This window comes from Geotrypetes seraphini, chromosome 16, assembly GCF_902459505.1.
Source record: "Geotrypetes seraphini chromosome 16, aGeoSer1.1, whole genome shotgun sequence".
Classification (NCBI taxonomy): domain Eukaryota; kingdom Metazoa; phylum Chordata; class Amphibia; order Gymnophiona; family Dermophiidae; genus Geotrypetes; species Geotrypetes seraphini.
In genome coordinates this window covers 9165574-9190532 of record NC_047099.1, presented here as the reverse complement: position 1 = coordinate 9190532, position 24959 = coordinate 9165574, and the positions used below count along the sequence as shown (strand labels likewise).

The following is a 24959-nucleotide window of genomic DNA, read 5'->3' as shown; positions in this document are numbered from 1 at the left end:
AGGACAAGCAGAGGCTTCATCGAGTGTCCCCTAGTCTTTGTAATTTTTGACAGCGTGAAAAATCGATTCACTTGTAAACGTAAAATACATGGCAGCTGAGAGCAAAGTAGAGCAGATAAGTACAGCCAAAAAGAAATGAAGAAGATGGGTGAAACGGTAGGAAAATGAACCAGCTATGATGGAGGACTGAGCAGCATGCCTTCTAAAGCAAAGTTTTCTAAAATATAGGCGGGGACCTCAAATTGGGACCCTGAAACAGATCTATTTGCCATTTCTCTGGACCTCCACTTTGAGGTGCTCTGCAGTGTCAGCCAGCTTGGGAACTTTTGAATCAGGGAACATTCACAGGCCCTAACCCAGGGTTGTCCAATGTCGGTCCTTGAGGGCCGCAATCCAGTCAGGTTTTCCCCAATGAGTTGGCATGAAAGCTATAAGGGAGTGCTGAAAAATTCTCAGCCCAACCAACCAACCAGCCACTGTAGCTAAAAAGAGTGTTGTCCTATTTCATTAAGTGGCAATTTGAAGAAATGAAATTCCATGTTTTTCAACATTGTTTCAGATCATTGATTGAACTTTATCCACGTCATTCTCTTCTTGGTTGGGCTGAGAACTTTTCAGTACTCCCTCGTAGTGAGAGCAACAATCCTCTATAATAAAACCCTAAGCGTGCAATGCGCACTTAGGGTCGTCTAATCGCTGCCACCGTGCTGTGTCCCTCCGTGCTGAATTCCATTTTGGAACATGGAGGCAGGGAACACGCCAGCGACTCTCCCCTTCCGCCCTCACTCACCAACCGCTGCACCCCTTACCTGCTCCCCTGTCCAGCATGCGACTTCCTTGTCGTTTGCTTCTGCCCTCCTCTTCATAGCAGCCTACTGAGGATCGTGGCCGGCTGTAGTGAACCTTGCAGACCTCTCTGCATCTCGGTTGCACGTTCCCTCTGATGTACGCGATTGCATCAGAGGGAATGTGCTACCGAGATGTGGAGCGGCCTGCGAGGTTCACTACAGCAGGCCGCGATCCTCAGTAGGCTGCTTTAAAGAAGAGGAGGGCAGACGCAAATGACAAGGAAGCTGCATGCTGGACAGGGGGAGCAGGGAAGAAAGACAGGGGGAGCAGGTAAGGAGTGCTGCTGGACAGGTGGAGCAGGGAAGAGGTGCTGCTGGACAGGGGAGATGTAAAACGAAGGGAGAAGGGCTGCTGCTGGACAGGGGGAGCAGGCAAGGGGTGATGATGGACAGCCAAGAAAAGAGAGAGACAGAAAGAAAGAAAGACAGACACACACATCTATTCTAGCACCTGTTAATGTAACGGGCTTAAAGACTAGTGTCAAATAAAGGGTTAACCACCTGCTTCTTTTAGGACCTTTCAAAGATTGCATTCCCAAGAGCTTCAAATACAATTTAAATTCATTACTTTGCTGTCTACTGGAGAAAGCCTTCAGCCAGTAGCTTTTGGCAGAGCTAGTGAGGTAGAGATGATCTGTTCTCCAGATTATACATTGTCAAAATTTTCAAGAAGATATTTGGAAATAATCAAGCAAAAGTTATTCATTCAGATGATGATCTCTCCAATTCATATGTGGTATGTATCTCTTTCTATTTACCTTTATTTCTAATGTTTAGCTACCTTATAGGTTTATTTCAATTTTTATTTATAGTTCTTGTATACACAGGTATTTCATGTGGCTAAAATGTTTAGAAGTTCAGTTGACATGTATAGCAATGGAGGGGTAAGTGACTTGGCCAAGGCAGCCAAAAAGCTGATCTGGAATTTGAACTTGGCCCCCCTGATTCTTAGTCCACTGCTTTACCCATTAGGTTTCTCTTCCATGCTGTATAATTTCCGGTCCTTTAACATAAGGGTTCAAGTGTCATTCTGTAAATATATGAGGGGCCATTGAAAAATTCTCAGCCCAACCAAGAAGAGAATGTTGTGGAGCCATGAAACCTATGAGTTATTCCACACGTTTCGTTTCGATGAGGCAAATGCATCTAGTAAATGGGCACAAGTATAGGGAAACCAAGCTATTGTGACATCACCGATGAGGTTGGCTCTTAGGCATTGGTGGAATGAGGCATTATGACATCACAATACGAGGGACCGCTGAAAAATTCTCAGCCCAACCAAGAAGAGAATGTTGTGGAGCCATGAAACTTACGAGTTATTCCACACTTTTCTTGACACTTTTCATTTCGTTTCATATCATTAAAACAAAAAGTATATGTCTGGGAAACATGAAAACAATCTCTTCAGGATAAAGAATATGTTTTGATCTTTAATCTGCAACATACATACCATAACTTAACATAAAAGTTTATTTACATATCGCAGAACTTTGCGGTTCATAAAAGAAAAACGGTCCAAACACAGACTTAAGTTGACATTTTTTAAACAGAAAAGTCTTAAGCAATTTCCTGAAATGTTGGTATGAAATAGAGTTGGTTATCAAAATACTAAGGTGGTCTTTAGTGCACGCTAAATGCTAATGCGCCCATTATATTCTATGGACGTGTTAGCATTTAGCGCATGCTAATATTTAGAACGCACTAAGGGCTCCTTTTACGAAGCCGCGCTAGCGGCTTTAGCACGCGTGACTTTTAATCACACGCTAACCCCCGCGCTAGTCAAAAAACTACCGCCTGCTCAAGAGGAGGTGGTAGCGGCTAGCACGTCCAGCAGTTGATCGCACGCTATTACTTGTGTTAAACCGCTAACGCGGCTTTGTAAAAGGATCCCCAAATTCCTTATCCCATGTCGCAGCCTGAAAGACGATAATCTGTGAAAATTCATCTCCTGCCTTGTTCACTTTGTTTTTTCCTTATTCCACTTCACTTGCTGTGTGTCCCATTGTCTCTCAAACTCTTTGCTTAATATATTAAAAGAAAGTAACCATTTCCAAATGAACCTTGAGTAGACCATCAAGTTTTTTTTTTTAAATAAATCTTTATTAAATTTCAAACAATCATAGTGCATAACAGTTATTTACACAAATAATGTTACAGTAAAAGCACTTTTAACTAATGTATATACACCTAACAATCACTTTAACCCCCCAACCCCAAATAAATAATCCATTATACATAATCAGGTTAGAATTGTCCTGTGAATCCCCCCCCACCCCCACCCCCTGGATGTGTATAATGAAATGACCAGAAATAAAATCAATCCTTTACAATAACTTATCAATAGTTCCCAAATCCTCAAATATTTTTTATAATTTGCATGTTGTACAGCTAACACCCGCTCCATTTTTAAAATATGACACAACGATTCCTATGAAAAACTATAATTCAACATGTCCCACTTTTTCCAATTTCTCAAAATCAGTGCATAGCAACCCCTGTCATTATCAAAAGAAGTTTATTGTTGTGAGAGGAAATTTGACTTTTAGCTCTTAACATTGTACCAAATAACACTGTGAAATATTCCCAGCACCATTTTGAGAGGAGCCGGCCTCACTATTGTTAGGTTGGAAGAAGCGGGGAGACATTTGGACACTGCATGGATCCCCTGAAGTAGCCTTTGCAGGCGAAACAGAAAGACTTTTCTGTCGGGACAAGGAGCTAAAAGCCTTTTTGAAGTTCTACGTCTTCAGATGAGTGCATTTTCGCTATTACTGTGATTCTATGCTCTACGCCTCCACAAGTGAAGTTGAGCTGTAGCCCTGGCCAATAATTTAGTTAGTTTGGGATTCTAGTCACTTTTTTTGACACGATTAATGCATTGAATTTTGCCTACACTGTTTATACTCTGAAAAAATTTTTTTGAAAAAGAGTTGATTCTGTATGAATGAAAATTATTTATATATATGTATACGGAGTTTTTTTATAAACCCGTGATGAGGTCAATAGGTTTGGGCACTTGTGTAGTCCCAGCCTGTCACAATTGAGGTTTATCTTTCTCCGTTGTATTATTATTTTCATATAGTTGTGTTGTGTCAGCAATTCGTGTATATGTGTCTTGAATGACTCTTTCTACAATACGTTTTTGACATATATATTTTCCAAATAACACTGTGCCATATGTTAAAGCCACAGGATTCTCCAATAATTTATTTATTTGATCCCAAATAGATTTCCAAAATTTTTTAATCGGTGGAGAGCAAAACAGGAAATGATCCAATGTCCCATCATCTATTACTTTAGAACTATCCAACTTATTTAACTTAACAGGGGTCCATACTGCTCTATGCAACAAGAAAAACCAAGACTGTCTCATAGATGCTGACACTGTACATCCCATCCTCCGAGTCCAAATTCGTGGCCATTGAGATGCATTAATCTGATGCTTGATCTCAAAGTTCTAAATTTCACGAAGTCCAGTTTTTGGTTTCTTATTCAAAAATCCAGATATTAATTTATACCACTGCGCGGCTTGATGACCCAAGAAATCTACCTGAAAGCCTAAGATCTGCAAGCTATAATAAGTTTAAATGGGAAGCGTGGGAAGGCAATTGTCAGATTAGAATTCTATTGGTGGAACCATCACACCTAGGTTACATACACCGTTAATTTTATTTTTCATATTTAGACCCAGATTGAGATGAAACCGATTTCATTCACTTCAATAGAAAGAACTGATGATTACAAGTAAGATCTTGAGAGAACTGATGAACTGAGCTTCATTTTGGAGGAAGGAGGCCAGTGGGTATCACGTGGTGAGTAGACTTCATGTGGAAAAATTACTGATTTGAAGGTTTTGTACAGGTCTCAAAAATAGGGTGGGGAGAGATATTTCAAACTTCATTTGACTACAGATGGCCAGATCTTTATTCAGAATCTTCAAAATCACCATGAAAAACAAAATCTGATGCAATCCTCTATAATAAAACCCTAAGCGCGCATGCGCACATAGGAAGCCGTGATCCCTGCCGCCGTGCTGTGTGCTTCCGTGGCCGCATTCCATTTGCGGCGAGTGGGGCGGCAGTTTGTCTCAGCAAAGGCAGGAGTTTGTCGTGCGGGTGCTGCGAGGTGTCCCATGCTGGTAAGAAGTGGAGGGGGAGAGGGAAAGGGGGCTGCTTTGGGGGAGGGGTGTGCTGGGGGCAGACAGCAATCATGCTTTGCTCTGGGAGGGGGGGCGGAAACAGAAGGGAGCCACGGAGAGACAGGCTGGCATGGCGCAACAGAGAAATACAGGGACAGGGAGAGGTAAAAGGAAGGGGGAAAGGTTGCTGCTGGACAGGGGGAGCAGTGAAGGGATGCTGCTGGCCAGGGGGGAGGTAAAACAAAAGGAGAAGGGCTGCTGCTGGCAAGGGGTGATGGTGGACAGCCGAGGAAAGAGAGAGACAGAAAGAAAGAAAGACAGACAGACAACGGCCAAGGAGAGAGAGAGAGAAATAAAGACAGACAGACACACACACACATCTATTCTAGCACCCGTTAATGTAACAGGCTTAAAGAATAGTGAGATATATATGAAACTATTTTCAAGGAGAAATTAAAATCAAAGAAAATGTATTGGAGACACCATAATCCCACACTTGGACGCTAGTCTTTGAAGGGTTACTGATATCTGTGAGAATACAAGATGCACGTAAGGCTATAATAGAATAGAATAAAAAAAACAAGGGATGTTAAATACTGTTATAATTTCTAAAACACTACTGGGTGTATGCAGCAATGTAAAGACACATATCGGAGGACAGTCCCTGCTACGCAGAGTGTACAGTCTATAGTCAAGAGATTCTAGGAGGATGCATTATAGAGAAGAGGTCAAGATGTAAAAGTGACCCCAAAAGAGTTTTTAGCCAGGCTTTGAAACGGAGACAGAGTATGACACAGGATCTTTGAGCATCTCTCTCATTCTATGTTATTCTTTCTATTGTCTCTTGTGTTTTTGTTTCTCTACAGTTGACATGGAAGAAATGGCGGTCCGGAATGAAACCAGAGTTACACAATTCATTCTCCTTGGATTTTCTAGTGATCCAGATGTGCAGTTAATTTTCTTTATACTGCTCCTAGCAATGTACCTGCTCAGTCTAGCTGGGAATCTTCTCATTGTAGTAACCGTATATTTGGACTCTCACCTGCACTCTCCCATGTACTTTTTCCTCAGCCACCTGTCTTTCTTAGATTTTGGCTTGTCAACAGTTGCTGTCTCTAAATCCCTTATTAACTTTGTATTGCAGAGCAAAACGATCTTATTCCGTGACTGTATTGCGCAAATGTTTTTCATGCACTTAATTGGGGGTACAGAATGCTTACACTTGAGCTTGATGGCGTATGACCGCTATGTTGCCATCTGCAATCCCTTGCGTTATACCACGATAATAAACAGACGAGTCTGTCTCCTGCTGGTGGTTTCTACATGGGTTGTTGGTTTTATTCATGCCTTCACGCAGTTGTTTCCAGCAACTCAGCTGCTCTTCTGTGGTCCAAACGAGATAAATCATTTCTGTTGTGAAACCCATGCCTTATATTTGTTGTCTTGCTCTAGTACCTTTCTCAGTGAGATGATGGATATTGTGAACAGTGGATCCTTAACCCTTACTTGTTTCTTGGTGGTGTCTATATCTTACGCTTACATCATCTCCACCATCTTAAAAATTCGCTCAGCTGAGGGTAGGAAGAAAACCTTCTCTACCTGTGCCTCCCACCTCATGGTGGTCGCTTTGTTTTTTGGACCCCTTGTCTTCATTTTCTTGAGACCACCAGTGGTGTTTGAAGCTGACAAACTGGTCACTGTTTTTTCTACCATCGTGACTCCTTGGTTGAACCCCTTTATTTATACTCTCAGAAATGAGAAGGTGAGAAAAGCCATGAAGAAGCTTGGAGTTAAGAAAGTGTCTTTTCCGGGCATTGATATGAACTGATTCCCATCCATTTAAAGAACGACACCATTGGATAAACCATCCTTGCTTGATGTGTGCTCTTTAATCTACTCTATAAAATCCTGATTATTTATCCCTTGATTTATTTATTTTTAATAGAATATCCTTTGAAAGGCAGTTCAAGTTCAAGTTCAAGTTCTAGTTTATTTAGCTTGACATACCGTAAAAATCACAAAGCGTCGATTTGGAGGAAGAGGAGAAGTCGGAGCTGAAAGCAGGAAGAGGTAGAGATGAAATACATAATTCATTAGGAAAGAGAAGGGGAGAGAAGAGAAGAATAAAGGGTTATGGAGCTATACAGAATGTTTACCCCAATTTGAATCTAATAACAAGATGTCAATAACTTAAGAACATAAGAATAGCTTTACTGGATCAGTCCCAATGGTCCATCTAATCCAGTATCCCATCTTCACAGAGGCCAATCCAAGTCACAAGTATCTGGTTAACTGAAGGCATCTTTGAAGAGCAATGTCTTTAATGATGATTTGAAGCATTCTGTGGAAGGTTCAAGTCTTAGTTCAGTGGTCTCAAACTCGCAGCCTGGGGCCACATGCGGCCTGCCAGGTACTATTTTGCGGCCTGTGGTCTGTACTAGTGCTGCCCTCTCTTTGCAGCGTCCTCCGGCATTCCCCCCTGGCCTCCTGCTCTTACCTTTAGATAATTACCACAGCTTGCAGAGAGGATTGCTGGTGTTGTAGCAATCCTTGCAGGCTGCCGTCGTCCTCAGCAGCACGTTTCCTCTGCTGCGATCCAGCCCCTGATGTCAGAGGAGGAGCGGGATCACGGCACAGGGAATATGCTGTGGAGACCAATGGCAGCCTATCAGGAATGCTACAGCACCGGCGATCCTCTCTGCAGGCTGCGGTAATTAGCTGAAACTAAGGCCTGGAGGCCAGGTGGGAAGCTGGAGGATGCTGCAAAGAAGGGGGGAACTTGTATATCTCTTCCCATCCTTTCCTTTTTGTCTCAATATATTTTGTTAGGTTAGTTCTAAGTGTTTGTTTTGTTTCCCCCTAAAATTTTGTAATTTTATTGATTTGTACATCACTTAGAATTTTGAATAAGCGATTAATGAACTTTATAATAAACTTAACATGCAGGCCTTCGGGGGGGGGGGGGAGATTTTTAAACTATAAAGAGTTTTACCTCATGCAAAATTGTCATTTCTTCAATAAGACATTTTCTATTTTTTCTGGGGCCCTCCAAGTACCTCCAAATCCAAAATGCGGCCCTGCAAAGGGGTTGAGTTGGAGGCCGCTGTCTTAGTTCATTGGGAAGCGCATTCCACAACGTTGGACCTAAGGCTGAATCAATTATGCTGCTCTTAGGCCAAAGTGGGAGCTAGGATGGCAATTGTATAAATTGGGGGGTCCTTTTACGAAGGCACGCTAGTGCGTCTTAGCGCATGCTAAAAATTAGTGCGCGCTAAATGCTAACACGTCCATAGGATATAATGGACGCGTTAGCATTTAGCGTGTGCTATGACACACTAGCGCACCTTAGTGAAAGGACCCCTCATTGTGCCATCCAACCCGTATAATCTATAGTATTTTGCATTGTTGGGAGATGTGCCCCTGACCCTTTCATTCTCTGCTCACATAGGGGGTCTTTTACTAAGGCACGCTAGCCGATTTAATGCGCACTAAATGCCAAACGCGTCCATTATATTCTATGGACGCGTTAGCATTTTGCGCGCCATAGTAAAAGACCCTCTATTTATTTATTTATTGGGATTTCTTAACGGCCTTTTCATGAAGAGATTCACCCAGAGTGGTTTGCAATACATTGAATAGCAATCAGGAACTCAAGTATTTTTCCTGTCCGTCCTGGCAGGCTCACAATCCGGCTGTGGTATCTGGACCAATGGAGGGTTAGGCGACTCGCCCAGAGTAACAAGGAGCAGGCTGGGATCAAACTCACACCTTCAGGCTGCCGAGGCAGCAGCTCTAACCACTAGGCCACTCCTTCCCTCTCATGGGCACCCCCTTTCAGCTATGGCATTAACGCATGTTTTTCGAGAATGGCGCCTGGAGTAGCTGCCTATGTAAGTGCCATTTAATTGGGGAGCTACTCTTGTAAGATGCACTTAGCTGCACATTTGTGCAGATAGAACTTAGGGACGGTTTACATGAATTTATTCAGGTACTCAAGCATTTTTCCCTGTCTATCCTGGTGGGCTCACAATCTCTCTAATGTACCTGAGGCAATTGGGAGGGGGGGGGGGTGTTTGAGTGACTTGCCCAGGGTCACGAGGATGTACATGGGGTTTGAACCCACCACCTCAAGGTGCTGAGGCTGTAGCTTTAACCACTGTGTCACTCTAGAAATCAAAATGTCGTAAAAGTGAGCCAAGTATAGAACAATGAAGCCATTGTGACATCGCCGATGAGATTGGCTCTTAGACATTGATGGAATGAGGCATTATGATGTCATAATACCAGTTCTAGTTATCAGAGGCTGAAACTTTTCACACTATTTCACACACTATTTCACACACAAGGTAAGCACCCATAATACGCATGACAGCCCTAGCAAACACAAGGGATGGAGGGCCATGTATGTTAATGCACACAGTTTAGGCAATAAAATTCTGCAATTGGAGACCGAGATAGTGAATGCCGACCTAGATGTGGTTGCGATATCCGAGACCTGGTTCACGGACTCTCATGGGTGGGATATGGCCATACCGGGTTACAATTTACTTCGTCGAGACAGAGAGGGCAGGTTAGGCGGAGGGGTAGCGCTATACATTAAAGAAGGCATCAAAACTACCAGAATCACGGACGTTAAGTACACCGGGGAATCCCTCTGGCCAGAGGGAGAGAAAAATGCCTGTATCTTGGTGTGGTATATAGACCTCCAAGACAACCAGAAGACAAAGACACGGAACTAATCGAAGACATAGAAAATATCGCTCTACGGGGGGACGTTGTACTAATGGGAGACTTCAATATGCCGGACATAGACTGGAGCACACCTTCAGCAACAACCAGCGGCAGCAAGAGGCTATTAGCCTCCATAAGAGGAGCACGCCTCAATCAAATGGTAATGGAGCCCACTAGGGCCCAAACGATCCTTGACCTAGTACTCACCAATGGGGAAAGCGTCTCAGAAGTCTTCGTGGGAGATAAGCTAGCCTCCAGCGATCATAACATGGTATGGTTCCACCTGAGGAAAGGTTTCCTTAGATCAAACACTAAAACAAAGGTACTCAACTTCCGAGGAACAGACTTTGCACGCATGGGAGTCTTCGTCCATCAGGCGCTCCAGGTCCAAACTGAGACAGGGAATGTGGAGGATATGTGGTCATCCCTGAAATCTGTCATACACGAGGCAACCGGCCGTTACATAAAATCATCACACAAACGGCGAAGAAAAGACAAACCCCAGTGGTTCACCGCAGAGATCTCACGTCTCGTTAAGGAGAAGAAAAACACATTTGCTTCCTTCAAACGCACGGGGAAAAGCGAAGATCAACTGCTACACAGGATCAAGTCCACAGAGGTCAAAACGGCAGTCAGGGAGGCCAAACTTCGAGTGGAAGAAACTCTAGCAAACAACATTAAGAAAGGGGACAAATCCTTTTTCCGGTATATCAGTGACAGGAAAAAAAACACAGACGGGATAGTACGCCTGAAAAAAACGGACGGGAATTACGCAGAATCGGATCCCGAAAAGGCCGAACTACTAAACGAATACTTCTGCTCGGTCTTCACCTGCGAGGCGCCAGGGTCCGGCCCTCAATTGAAGCCACAGTCAAACACAAAAGACCCGTTTCGGAATTTTAAATTCACACCCAGCGGGGTTTACCTTGAGCTAACAAAACTCAAGGTGGACAAAGCCATGGGACCGGACAATCTGCACCCCAGAGTGCTCAGGGAGTTAGGTGATGTCCTGGCAGAACCGTTAGCCGTGCTCTTCAATCTCTCACTGAGTACAGGGACAGTCCCCTTGGACTGGAAAACAGCTAACGTCGTTCCTCTACACAAAAAGGGTTGCAGGACAGAGGCTGCAAATTACAGACCGGTGAGTCTGACATCGATAGTATGCAAACTCATGGAAACACTGATCAAACGCCAATTGGACACGGTCTTGGACGAAGGGAATCTACGGGACCCCAATCAACATGGATTCACCAAGGGTAGGTCCTGCCAATCAAACCTCATCAGCTTCTTTGACTGGGTAACAAAAAGACTGGACGAAGGAGATTCACTAGACATAGTGTACCTGGACTTCAGTAAAGCTTTTGACAGCGTCCCACACCGCAGACTGTTAAACAAGATGAAATCGATGGGGTTAGGAGAGACTCTGACGGCATGGGTCAATGATTGGCTGAGTGGCAGACTTCAGAGGGTGATGGTTAACGGTACTTTCTCTGAGACATCGGAGGTGACCAGCGGGGTGCCGCAGGGCTCGGTCTTGGGTCCACTCCTCTTCAACATATTCATAGGAGATCTGACTCAAGGGCTTCAAGGTAAAGTAACATTATTCGCCGCCGCCGCCAAACTATGTAATATGGTAAGCGAGGACAATCTACAAGATATTATGGCGCAGGACATGCGTACATTGGAATACTGGTCCTCAACCTGGCAGCTGGGCTTCAATGCTGGAAAGTGTAAGGTCATGCACCTGGGTAGCAGAAACCCATGCAGAACTTATACCTTGAACGGGGAGACCTTGACCAGGACTTCAGCAGAACGAGATTTAGGAGTAATCATTAGTGCAGACATGAAATCTGCCAATCAGGTGGTGAAGGCTTCCTCAAGGGCAAGACAGATGCTGGGTTGCATCCGTAGAAGTTTCGTCAGCAGAAAGCCTGCAGTCATAATGCCATTATACAGGACCATGGTGAGACCTCATCTGGAATACTGCGTGCAATTCTGGAGGCCACATTATCGCAAAGACATGCAGAGGGTCGAGTCGGTCCAAAGGATGGCCACCAGAATGGTCTCAGGGCTTAAAGGTCTCTCGTACGAAGCAAGACTAAACAATTTGCAGCTCTACACTCTCGAGGAACGCAGGGAGAGGGGAGACATGATTGAGACGTTTAAATACGTCACCGGACGTATAGAAGTGGAAGATAACATTTTCCTTCTCAGAGGCCCCTCAACCACAAGGGGGCACCCGCTCAAACTCAAGGGCGGAAAATTTCACGGCGACACCAGGAAGTATTTCTTCACGGAGCGAGTGATTGATCAATGGAACAAGCTTCCAGTACAGGTAATCGAGGCCAGCAGCATGCCAGATTTTAAGAATAAATGGGACGCCCATGTGGGATCCCTAAGTGGGTCAGGGTAAAACATTGTATAATATTAAGGGGAGGGTCTATAGAGTGGGCAGACTTGATGGGCCTTGGCCCTTTTCTGCCGTCATCTTTCTATGTTTCTATGTTTCTTCTATGTTTCTATTTATTGATTCAATTTTCTACATCATTCTCCTAGCTCAGAATGATTTACATGAATTTATTCAGGTTCTCAAGTATTTTTCTCTGTCCTGGTGGGCTCACAATCTATCTAATGTACCTAGGGCAATGGAAGGATTAAGTAACTTGCCCAGGGTCATAAGGCACAGCATGGGTTTGAACCCACAACCTCAGTTTTGTTCTAAGACATATACTACTACTTCAAGGGGGTACTGAAAAGTTCTCAACCCAATCAACCAACTTCCTAAATTCTGAGCATTATTTTGCCACTGTAATTGAAAAGAGTGTTATCTTGTTTCATTAAGTGACAGCGTTTTGACATTGTTTCAGATCGTTGATTGGTTCAGCGGTTACTTTCCTTCCTAAGTTTGTGCGAGGTTTATTTGTATAAGCATTTTGCAAACCGTATCCATGTTATTCTCTTCTTGGTTGGGCTAATAACCTTCCAGCACCCCCCTCGTAGTGTGAAAAGTTTCAGCCTCTGAGAAGCAGAGCTGGTATTGTGACATCATAATGCCTCATTCCACCAATAAGAGTCAACCTCATCAGTGATGTCACAATGGCTTGACTTGGCTCACTTTTATTACATACGAGGGGGGTGCTGATAAGTTCTCACCCAACCAACCAACTCCCTAAATTCTGAGCGTTATTTTGCCACTGTAGCTGATAAGAGTGTTATCTTATTTTGTTAAGTGCCAATTTGCAGAAATGAAATTCTATGTTTTGATATTGTTTCAGATCATTGATTGAACCATATCCACATCATTCTCTTCCTGGTTGGGCTGAGAATGTTTCAGCATCCCTTCATACTACTATTATTTCTATAGTGCTATCAGATGAATGCAACAGTGTACATCAAAAATGCAAGAGATGGTCCCTGCTTGAAAGAGCTTACAATCTAATTATAACAGGCACAGTGGACAAAAGCTGCTCATGTTCAGAAATCCAAAGGGATGAAGGGGTAGAGCAATGTCTCGCAAACTGTCAAGCTGCAGCACACTAAACATAGCTGCTTCAGGCATCCGGAAGTGTGCGGACGTTAACGTGATGACATCACGTGTATGCGTGATGTCATTGCATTAATGTCCACGAATGTATAAAGGCACTTCAGATGGGCCCTGAGCCACCAGTGGAGAGTGCCGTCAAGGAAGATGAGCGGAGAGGAGAGGTCCTGGCGTCGGCTGATTGCCTACAGGATGTGCCTCTCACCGTGAGAGGCACGTCTTGTAGGCAGTCATCCAGCACCGGTTGCTGTCCTCCTCCTCAGTGTCTCATGGCACACCTGAAACCACTGGGGTAAAGGGTAGAGGACTACATATGAAGGGCACTTGAAATTAGGCGCAAAGAGGGCCCACAAATTTATAGAATATTATCATGACTGGCACAAATACTTGCAAGTTAAATGCGAATAGGGGCCGCTGATCGATTTTTCACTCTGTTAAAAATGACAAAGACTAGGGGACACTCAATGAAGTTACACAGAAATGCATTTAAAACCAATAGGGGGACATTTTTTTTCACTCAGAGAATAGTTAAGCTCTGGAACGCGTTGCTAGAGGATGTGGTAAGAGTGGATAGAGTAGCTGGTCTTAAGAAAGGTTTGGACAAGTTCCTGGAGGAAAAGTCCATAGTCTGTTATTGAGAAAGGCATGGGGAAGCCACAGCTTTCTCTGGATCGGTAGCATGGAATGTTACTACTTCTTAGGTTTTGGCCAGGTACTAGTGACCTGGATTGGCCACCATGAAAACGGGTTATTGGGCTTGGTGGACCATTGCTGGGAGCAATGATGGAATTCTGTAACTTGGCACATCATTTCTATAACTGTACTTAGCTTGTGTACGTAGAAGAGAACCAGAAAAGATGCTTTATTATGCTAAAAGTTAAGGATCAATTATGACATGTCTATATCAGATTTAGGTTGGCATATCTAAGTGCACTATGCATCTGTCTGCACATGCTCCACTCACATGGGTACCCACCTTTCAACTTTAGACTGGGCTTTTACGCACATCTGCTCTGCGCAGTCGCTGTATAAGTAGTTTTGTTCAAAAAGTTTGAATGGCAATTCTATAAAGGCTGTTTAAAATTACGTACAAATATCACACATTAATCAAGATAGACCGCCCCCCCCCCTCATCATGAGCTCCCTGCAAGATCAGGCACCCCTAAGATAGATCTACCTCCTTAATATGCCAACAGAGCAGAATCTTCCAGGCCTACCATCAAAACTGTTCTGGTTCTGAGTTTCGGAATAGCGTCTGATAACTCTAGTGAGAGTAGTAGGAGTTATTCTCAATGGTGGATTGGGGGTGGGGGATTTATTTATTTATATATTTATAGCCTGAACAATTTACCAGTCAAGGTGACTTCCAAAGTTACTCGTATAGGAGTAGATTCTATAAACGGTGCTTTAAAACGGGGCCAAAAAAGAATAGTTTAGCAGTGCCTCTGCTGGGTCAGACCAGAGGTCCATCATGCCCAGCAGTCCACTCACGCGATGACCTGTACGTAACCCTCTATCTATACACTTCTATCCCCTTTTCTTTCAGAAAGTTGTCCAATCCCTTCTTGAACTCCAATACCGTATCCTGTCCTATCACACCCTCTGGAAGCGCATTCCAGGTGTCCACTACCCGTTGGGTGAAGAAGAACTTCCTAGCATTGGTTCTGAATATGTCCGCTCTTAATTTTTCCAAATGCCCTCTCATTCTTTTAGTTTTTGAATATTTGAAGAATCTGTCCCTCTCTACTCTCTCTATGCCCTTCATGATCTTATGTCTCAATCATATCCCCTCTAAGTCTCCGCTTCTCCAGGGAAAAGAGCCCCAGTTTCTCCAGTCTTTCAGCATATGAAAGGTTTTCCATACCTTTTATCAAAAGTGTCGCTTTCTTCTGAACCCTCTCGAGTACCGCCATATCCTTCTTTAGGTATGGCGACCAATATTGGACGCAGTACTCCAGATGCGGGCATACCATTGACTGATACAACGGCAGGATAACTTCTTTCGTTCTGGTTGCAATACCCTTCTTGATTATACCTAGCATTCTATTTACTTTCTTAGCGGCCGCTGTGGCTATTATTACATGAGTCCTTACTGACACCTGTTTACTAGACAGTAAGAATATCCACCTTATGTGCTAATCAGTTAGCACACAGCAAGACAGCTGTTAAACAACAATTAGCACGTTACAACCATCTGAAAAAAGAATTCTGTACTGTGGTTATATGGAAATATAAGAATTAAATGATGCAATGTCAACTTCAAACTGGAAACTCCATATATCGACAAGTCAAGTCTTAATACAGCTATTAACATCAAGACTTGGATTGCAGTAAAAGACTCTACATTGGTCTGACTACAAAGGGTTTCCAATAGTTCTACATGTTGGTTCAAGACGGCCTTGTCCACTTTTATCATAGTATAATAAATTATTATGAGTTGTCAATAATAAAGAATAGATATTGGTTTGTAATATTCACATAATATAAAGATCAGTCATGGTACAAGGGCTTGCCATGTCATTGGGGCTTACATACATCTGAGAAGCTGAAAGCTATACCATTGGTAGTTTCATTACCAGCAGGACCTCCCAAGGTAGACAGGTTTCAGTGGAGATGCCAGACTAATGATGTACTACCCAGCTGGGCAGCAGCAGATGGGCAATGTTGGAGGCGAAGAATTGTGTTTGATGCAACAATGGCAACAACATTGAATTTGTACTACACAGAAGACAGGCCCAGCAATCTACTTCTGTATTCTGCCATGAAAACTTGATGATGTTTGTCAAGTTGTTAGGACTCGAACACGAGTTGATGGCACCTAATATAAACAACAATCCCTCTAAAGGTGTGTGGGAGTTCTCAGTCAACGTACCTACCATAGAGACAGGTGCATCAATATGTCAGTTTCAATAGCAAGGGGTGAGGAAGTTCTGCAGGATTTCCAGGTGGCCTTCTTGCCTCTTCTTTCTATAATCATGGCTGTAATCAAAGGAACACAAAAAGGGTACTCTTGTGTGCCTTTAAGAAAACATTGATTAAAAATTATCCATTGCTCTTGTAAGAAATACAGATATGTTTTGAATTTTGAGAATAAGAGAAAAATCAGTGACTTGCATCCAATTTTCATGCAAGATTTATCTACATGGACACCAGAAGTTTCAAATTAATGTTTTTTTTTTGTGTTTTTTTTTTCCACAGATGTATTTATGAATAGTAAAAATAGCCATGTTGTTTAACCACCTGCTTCTTTTGAGACACTCCAAAGATTATAATCCCAAGAGCCCCAAAACTGTTTAAATCCATCACTTTGCTGACTACCGTCTAATGTATAGCTGTTGGTAGAGCTAGTGAGGCAGAGACTATCTATTCTCCAGAGTTTCTGAATTAATGCGTCTTAAAATTATACTTTGTAGTAATTTCCAGGAATATGTTTGGTACGATGGTAAAAATGGTCCCTTCAGGTGATGATCTCTCCAAATAATATGGTGTAAGTTTATATCTCTATTTACATTAATCTTGTTTAATTACCTTAAACCTTTATTTTGATTTTAAATACTGTCTGCAAGTGGTATAGATACATGTATTTTCTGTCCCAGAATGTTCACAATCTTTGGTAGATTAGATAAAGGAAAGTTAAGGTCTTTTATTTTAAATAGCAAGGAGTTGAAGTGAAATTTGAATATGGATCCCTTGATTCTCAATCTGCTGCTCCAACCATTACCCTACTCTTCAATGCTATTTTCCTTGTAGTCTTTTAACATACAGGGTAGAGCTAGGAAACACGAAAAGAAAACAATTCAGGACCAGAATAGAGAATATTTATTTAAAAAAATTCATTCCTGCCTAAGACCTTGCTGGTTACAATCAACTTACATAATCTATTTACAGACACTGCATCAACTCTGTTATATGTTCTGATCCCTAACTAGCAACAGGTTTTTCTTCCAGTTTCAGGAAACATTTATCTCCTATCTTGTTCACCTTGTTTCACCTTCTCCCACTCACCGGCACTTGCTGTATCTCATTGTCTCTTTCCAACTGTTTGTTAATATATCTAAAGAGTAATCATTTCCAAACTATCCTTGAGTAGACCATCAAGTTTAAATAGAAAGAGTGGGAAGGCAAATGTCAGGCTGGAATTGTATTGCCAAAGTTTTCATTTCTTGATTAAATACATCATGAATTCAATGATTTACTTTTAGACTACACTGAGATGAAACATATTTATACTTTTAAAAGGAAGGAATTCTTCACTGGAGGTACCGAGAGATTCTAAGAAGCTTTACTGATGGTTATGTACAAGTAATTAAATAACATCTCCAGAGAACTGATGAACTGTGCTTGAGTATGGACGAAGGAGACAAGTGGGTAGCACAAGGTGAGTAGACTTCATGTAGGATGTACAGTATGTAAGAAAATTAGGATATGGACAGCAGAATCCATTGTGGGTATCAAGAGTTACTTTACAGGGCAATGAGTGTGTATAGAAGATTAACATAGGGCCTCTTTTATTAAACTGCAGTGGAGGTTTTTACCACAGGCCGGCGAGGTAAATGCTTCAATGCTCATTCAATTCCTATGAGAATCAGCGCATTTAATTCACTGGCCTGCGGTATATGCTCTACCATTGTTTGATAAAAGGCGCTCATAAAGTGGAATAGAAAACAGAACATAAGAGACCAAGGTTGCCTAACCGTTGAAGTTTTTACTACTTTCTATCATTCTTAAATACTTCCATGAGTAAAAGAGACAGATCATGCTACACAGCCCTTACAATCTAGTCAAGAGAAAAATATATAATAATTAAGAGATTAATCCCCTATTTTACTGAGGTACGCTAACTGATTAGCTCACGATAATCGAATTAGTGAACGCTAAATGCTAACACGTCCATAGAATAACATGCATGCGTTAGCGTTTAATGCGTGATAAATCGATTACTGCGCACTACTTGGTTAGCACACCTTAGTAAAAGAGGGCCTAAATATACCAATTTTAAATCACGAAGAAGCGGAACCTGTGGCGAGTATCAGGTTCAACTTTAGCACCCTATTGGGCAGACTGGATGGACCATGCAAGTTTTTATCTGCTGACTACGTAAACAAGAGATTCTAAGAAAATGCATAACTGATGTAAAAATTATGTCAAAAGATAAGAATTTAGCATGGATTTGAAAAGGACACAAGAACTCAAGGAGGCCTGAAGAATATTAATGTTCTCTGAACATCTGCCTCAATTTAAATGTATTTTTTCTTTGTCTTTTTGTATTTACGTTTCCTACAGATGATCAAATGGAACGACTGGCAGTTAAGAATGAAACTAGAGTCACCCAATTCATCCTCGTTGGACTTTCTAATGATCCGGACTTACAGATAATGTTCTTTGTGCTGTTTCTAGTAATGTATCTGCTTACTATAGCTTTGAATCTTCTCATTTTGGTAACCATATATGTGGACTCTCGCCTGCACTCTCCCATGTACTTCTTCCTCACTAACCTGTCTTTCCTAGATTTGGGCTTTTCAACAGGCGCTGTCTCAAAATCCCTTGATAATTTTGTCTCAAATAAGAAGACCATCTCATTCAGTGACTGCATTTCTCAAGTGTTTTTATTGCATTTATTTGGGGGTGCAGAATGCTTTCATCTAAGTCTTATGTCATATGACCGCTATGTCGCCATTTGCTATCCCTTGCGTTATACTACAATAATGAACAAACGAGCCTGTCTCCTGCTGGTGGTTTCTACATGGGTAGGTGGTTTCATTCATGCCTGTGGGCAGGTATTGCCAACAGTTCAGCTGCCGTTCTGTGGTCCTAATGAGATAGACCATTTCTTTTGTGAAACCCGTGCCTTATATTTATTGTCTTGTTCTAGTACCTTTATCAGCGAAATTGCGGACATGGTCAACACTGGATCGTTATCCCTTAGTTGTTTCTTGGTAGTGTCTATATCTTACGCATACATCATCTCCACTGTCTTAAAAATTCGTTCAGCTGAGGGAAGGCGGAAATCTTTCTCTACGTGCGCCTCCCACCTCATGGTTGTTACTTTGTTCTACGGCCCTCTTGTCTTCATCTACATGAGACCACCAGCGAGGTTTTCAGGTGAGAAACTGGTCTCTGTTTTTTCGACCATCGTGACTCCTTGGTTAAACCCATTCATTTATACTCTGAGAAACGAGAAGGTGAAAGAGGCCATGAAGAAGCTTGGAGAAAGGAAAGTGTCTTTTCTGGGGCTTCGTATAGACTGATTTCCTTTTCATTTAAAGAAAGTCTATTTTATGTTAACCATCTGCTATTATATGTATGCTTTTTAATCTGTATAAAATTCAGATTATTTTCCCCTTATTTATTTTTTAAGATAGAATTTACTCTGAAATATGTAATAAAGCTGAATAAATTATGCTGTTCTTAGCAAAAAATGGGAGCAATGATGGAATTCTGTAACTTGGCACATCAAATTCGGTGTCACAATTAAGCCCACTGACATCGTTTCTATAACTGTACTTGGCTTGTGTACGTAGAAGAGAACCAGAAATAACCTGCTTTATTATGCTAAAAGTTAAGGATCAATTATGACATGTCTATATCAGATTTAGGTTGGCATATCTAAGTGCACTATGCATCAGTCTGCACATGCTTCACTCACATGGGTACCCACCTTTCAACTTTAGACTGGGCTTTTACGCACATCTGCTCTGCGCAGTCGCTATATAAGTAGTTTTGTTCAAAAAGTTTGAATGGCAATTCTATAAAGGCTGTTTAAAATTACATATTAATATCACACATTAATCAAGATAGACCCCCCCATCATGAGCTCCCTGCAAGATCAGGCACCCCTAAGATAGATCTACCTCCTTAATATGCCAACAGAGCAGAATCTTCCAGGCCTACCATCAAAACTTCTGCCATTGCTGGTTCCAAGTTTCGGAATAGTGTCTGATAACTCTAGTGAGATTAGTAGGAGTTATTCTCAATGGTGGGTTGGGGTGGGGGAATTTATTTATTTATAGCCTGAACAATTTACCAGTCATGGTGACTTCCAAAGTTACTCGTATAGGAGTAGATTCTATAAACGGTGCTTAAAAAACGGTGCCAAAAAAGAATAGTTTAGCAGTAGTCTATAAACCAGGCTTAGTTAGGAATTGATTTGCATTTGTGGTGTCCATCACTTTTGGGCCCTTTATTAAGCTGCATAAAAAGTGGCCTCTAGTATCAGTAGTGCGGTGTTTTCCCATGCTCTGAGGCCACTTTTAGCATGTCTGCAAAAGGCAGCATTTTCCATTTCTTTAATTAATAGCCATGCACTAATTTCCCAATGAGAATGCAGCTATTATCACATGAGCCCTTACTGACACCTATTTATTAGACAGTAAGAATGTCCACATTATGTGATAATCAGTGAGCACGCAGCAAGACAACAATTAGCACTGGGCACACCTACTCTCTGCCATTAAACATGCCCCGACACTAAAATATATGTTATATTTTTTAGCACATGGTTAGAACATGCCAAATGCAAAACGAGTGTAGGATGCCTGAATGAACGTGTTAGTGCTTATAACAGGGGACTCTAAGCTTATTATAACATAGGCAAGGAGAGGAGAATCAGCCAACCTCATGAGTAATACATCCAAGAGGAGGAAGGAGTGCAGTATAATGAAGTCAAGCAAGCCAGATGTGTCAGTAGAACACTTTACAGAAGTGACTTGACACGGCGGTGTTTTGGCAATGATGCCTACATCAGGAGTTGATCTGCCTCTTAATGAGGCTTTACTCTTTTCAAGGCTGACCTCGCCTCATCCTCCTTTTCAGTACAGTCACGGCCATGACGCCTTCAGCACAAAGAAAATGACAGTGGCTTGAAAATAGCAAAGCCTTATTAAGAGGCAGATCGAGGTGTCATCATCGATACACGACCATGTCAAGTTGCTTCATTGAAGTGTTCTTCCTACACATCTGGCTTAAGAACATAACATAAGAACATAAGCAATGCTTCCGCTGGGTCAAACCTGAGGTCCATCGTGCCCAGCAGTCTGCTCATGCGGCGGCCCAGCAGGTTCAGGACCTGTGCAGTAATCCTCTATCTGTACCCCTCTATCCCCTTTTCCAGCAGGAAATTGTCCAATTCTTTCTTAAACTCTATTATGTCCTCTGGAAGCGCATTTCAGGTGTATACCACAGATTGGGTAAAGAAGAACTTCCTAGCATGCATTTTGAATCTGTCCCCTTTCAACTTTTCCGAATGTCCTCTTGTTCTTTTATTTTTTGAAAGTTTGAAGAATCTGTCGCTCTCCACTCTCTCTATGCCCTTCATGATCTTGTAAGTCTCATTCATATCCCCTCTAAGTCTCCTCATCATACCTCACTCCTTTCTGACCTAATTTGTTAGCTGTAGTTTTCTTAGACCTGTAATCCGCATAGAACGCGATGGGTGCTCCGCGGAATTTATGACATTTTGTATTGTATTATATTATTTTCTTATTCCTGTTATTCTATCTTATCTTATGTTCCATCTTTGCTTATACCCTATGTTGTTAAGTAAAATGTTTTATTGATATTGTAATGTAACATACTGGGCCTTACTTTGTATTGTTATTTGGACATTTTTACTGCCTTGACTGAATTCCTTCAAAAAGGCGGTAAATAAATCTTAATAAATAAATAAATCCATCTGGCATTCTTTTTCTTGGAAATTATTACTGTAACACTACTGTTATTGATTTCATAATAGCACTGAGACTAGCTGTTCAGACTCATTCATCAGGTGCAAAAACGTTACAGCCATCTGAATAAGGAAATCTGTACTGTGGTTACATTGAAATGTAAGAATTAAATGATGCAATGTCAACTGGAAACTCCATATATCAACAAGGCAAGTCTTATTACAGTGGTTCATAGCCTTTAACATCAAGACTTGGATTGCAGTAAAAGACTCTACATTGGTCTAACTACAAAGGGTTTCCAATAGTTCCACATATTGGTTCAAGACAGTCTTGTCCACTCCTAACATAGTATAATAAATTATTATGAGTTGTCAATTATAAAGAATAGATATTGGTTTGTAATATTCACATGATATAAAGATCAGTCATGGTACAAGGACTTGTCTTGCCATTGGGGCTTATATACATCTGAGAAGCTGAAAGCTATGCCGTTGGTAAACAGGTTTCAGTGGAGATGCCAGACTAATGATGTACTACCAATCTGGGCAGAAGAAGATGGGCAGTGTTGGAGGCGGAGAATTGTGTTTCATGGAACAATGGCAAACAACATCGAATTTGTACTACGCAGAAGAAAGGCCCAGCAATCTACTTCTGTATTCTGCCATGAAAACTTGATGATGTTCGTCAAGTTGTTAGGACTCAAATACGAGTTGATGGCACCTAATATAAACAACAATCCCTCTAATGGTGTGTGGGAGTTCTCAGTCAACGTACCTACCATGGAGACGGGTGCATCAATATGCCAGTTTCAATAGCAAGGGGAGAGCAAGTTCTGCAGGACTTCCAGGTGGCCTTCTTGCCTCTTCTTTTTATAATCATGGCTGTAATCAAAGGAACACAAAAAGAGTGCTCTTGTGTGCCTTTAAGAAAACATTTGATAAAGAATTATGCAAATCCCTTTTCTACATATGACTTAAGCCATGTCTTGCTCTTGAATAAAATATAGATATGTTTTGAATTTTGAGAATAAGAGAAAAATCAGTGAGAAAATGACTTGCATCCAATTTTCATGCAAGATTTATCTACATGGACTTCAGAAGTTTCAAACTAATGTTTTTTTTTCCACAGATGTATTTATGAATAGTAAAAATAGCCATGTTGTTTAACCACCTGCTTCTTTTGAGACACTCCAAAGATTATAATCCCAAGAGCCCCAAAACTGTTTAAATGCATCACTTTGCTGACTACCGTCTACTGTATAGCTGTTGGTAGAGCTAGTGAGGCAGAGACTACCTATTCTCCAGAGTTTCTGAATTAATGCGTCTTAAAATTATACTTTGTGGTAATTTCCATGAATATGTTTGGTACGATGTAAAAATAGTCCCTTCAGGTGATGATCTCTCCAAATAATATGGTGTAAGTTTATATCTCTATTTACATTAATCTTGTTTAATTACCTTAAATGTTTATTTTGATTTTAAATACTGCCTGCAAGTGGTGTCGATAAATGTATTTTCTGTCTCAGAATGTTCACAATCTTTGGTAGATTAGATAAAGGAAAGTTAAGGACTTTTATTTTTTTAAATAGGAAGGAGTTGAAGTGAAATTTGAATATGGATCTCTTGATTCTCAATCTGCTGCTCCAACCATTACCCTACTCTTCAATGCTATTTTCCTTGTAGTCTTTTAAAACATACAGGGTAGAGCTAGGAAACATGAAAAGAAAACTATTCAGGACCAGAATAGAGAATATTTATTTTAAAAAATTAATTTCTGCCTAAGTCCTTGCTGGCTACAATCAATTTACATAATCTATTTACAGACACTGCATCAACTCTGTTATATGTTCCGATCCCTAACTAGCAACAGGTTTTTCTTCCAGTTTCAGTAAAAATTTATGTCCTATATTGTTCACCTTGTTTCACCTTTTCCCACTCACCGGCTCTTGCTGTGTCTCATTGTCTCTTTCCAACTGTTTTGTTAATATATCGAAAGAGAGCAATCATTTCCAAACTATCCTTGAGTAGACCATCAAGTTTAAATAGAAAGAGTGGGAAGGCAAATGTCAGGCTGGAATTGTATTGCCAATTATTTCATTTCTTGATTAAATACATCATGAATTCAATGATTTACTTTTAGACTAGACTGAGATAAAACATTTTTATACTTTTAAAAGGAAGGAATTCTTCACTGGAGGTACCGAAAGATTCTAAAGAAGCTTTACTGATGGTTATGTACAAGTAATTAAATAACCTCCAGAGAACTGATGAACTGTGCTTGAGTATGGAGGAAGGAGACCAGTGAGTAGCACATGGTGAGTAGACTTCATGTAGGATGTACAGTATGTAAGAAAATTAGGATATGGACAGCAGAATCCATTGGGATGTCAAGAGTTACTTTACAGGGCAATGAGTGTGTATAGAAGATTAAAATAGGGCCTCTTTTATTAAACTGCAGTGGAGGTTTTTACCACAGGCCGGCGAGGTAAATGCTTCAATGCTCATTCAATTCCTATGAGAATCAGCGCATTTAATTCACTGGCCTGCGGTATAAAGCTCTATCATTGTTTGATAAAAGGCGCTCATAAAGTGGACTAGAAAACAGAACATAAGAGACCAAGTTTGCAGAACCGTTGAAGTTTTTACTACTTTCTAAAATACTTCCTAAAAGAGACAGATCATGCTACACAGACCTTGCAATCTAGTCAACAGAAACATATAAAATAAATAAGAGATTAATCCCCTCTTTTACTGAAATGCGCTAACTGATTAGCTCACGATAATCAACTTTGACACCCTATTGGGCAGACTGGATGGACCATGCAAGTTTTTATCTGCTGACTACGTAAACAAGAGATTCTAAGAAAATGCATAACTGATGTAAAAATTATGTCAAAAGATGAGAATTTAGCATGGATTTGAAAAGGACACAAGAACTCAAGAAGAACTGAAGAATATTAATGTTCTCTGAACATCTGCCTCAATTTAAATGTATTTTTTATTTGTCTTTTTGTATTTCCGTTTCCTACAGATGATCGA

General features: G+C 41.3%; 2 protein-coding genes across 2 annotated transcripts; both read left to right on the top strand.

Moving 5' to 3' along the window:
• The first annotated feature begins 5866 nt into the window (after positions 1 to 5866).
• On the top strand, positions 5867 to 6814 carry LOC117350526 (olfactory receptor 4Q3-like). Its single transcript, XM_033924826.1, has one exon. The coding sequence runs from the start codon at positions 5867 to 5869 to the stop codon at positions 6812 to 6814; it is 948 nt and encodes a 315-aa protein (XP_033780717.1).
• Positions 6815 to 17605: 10791 nt separating this feature from the next.
• On the top strand, positions 17606 to 19506 carry LOC117350525 (olfactory receptor 1509-like). The gene is made up of 2 exons (XM_033924825.1): positions 17606 to 17636; positions 18542 to 19506. Exons 1-2 carry the CDS (start codon positions 17606 to 17608, stop codon positions 19504 to 19506), a joined length of 996 nt encoding a protein of 331 aa, XP_033780716.1.
• The last annotated feature ends 5453 nt before the right edge of the window (positions 19507 to 24959 follow it).

What these genes read in the sequence shown, in the direction of transcription:
- LOC117350526 (XM_033924826.1), top strand. Translation starts at nt 5,867, where the DNA reads ATGGCGGTCCGGAATGAAACCAGAGTTACACAATTCATTCTCCTTGGA.
- LOC117350525 (XM_033924825.1), top strand. Translation starts at nt 17,606, where the DNA reads ATGGACGAAGGAGACAAGTGGGTAGCACAAG. An exon ending in AGACAAGTGGGTAGCACAAG is followed by an intron (nt 17,637 to 18,541) that starts GTGAGTAGACTT and finishes CGTTTCCTACAG; the next exon opens with ATGATCAAATGGAACGACTG.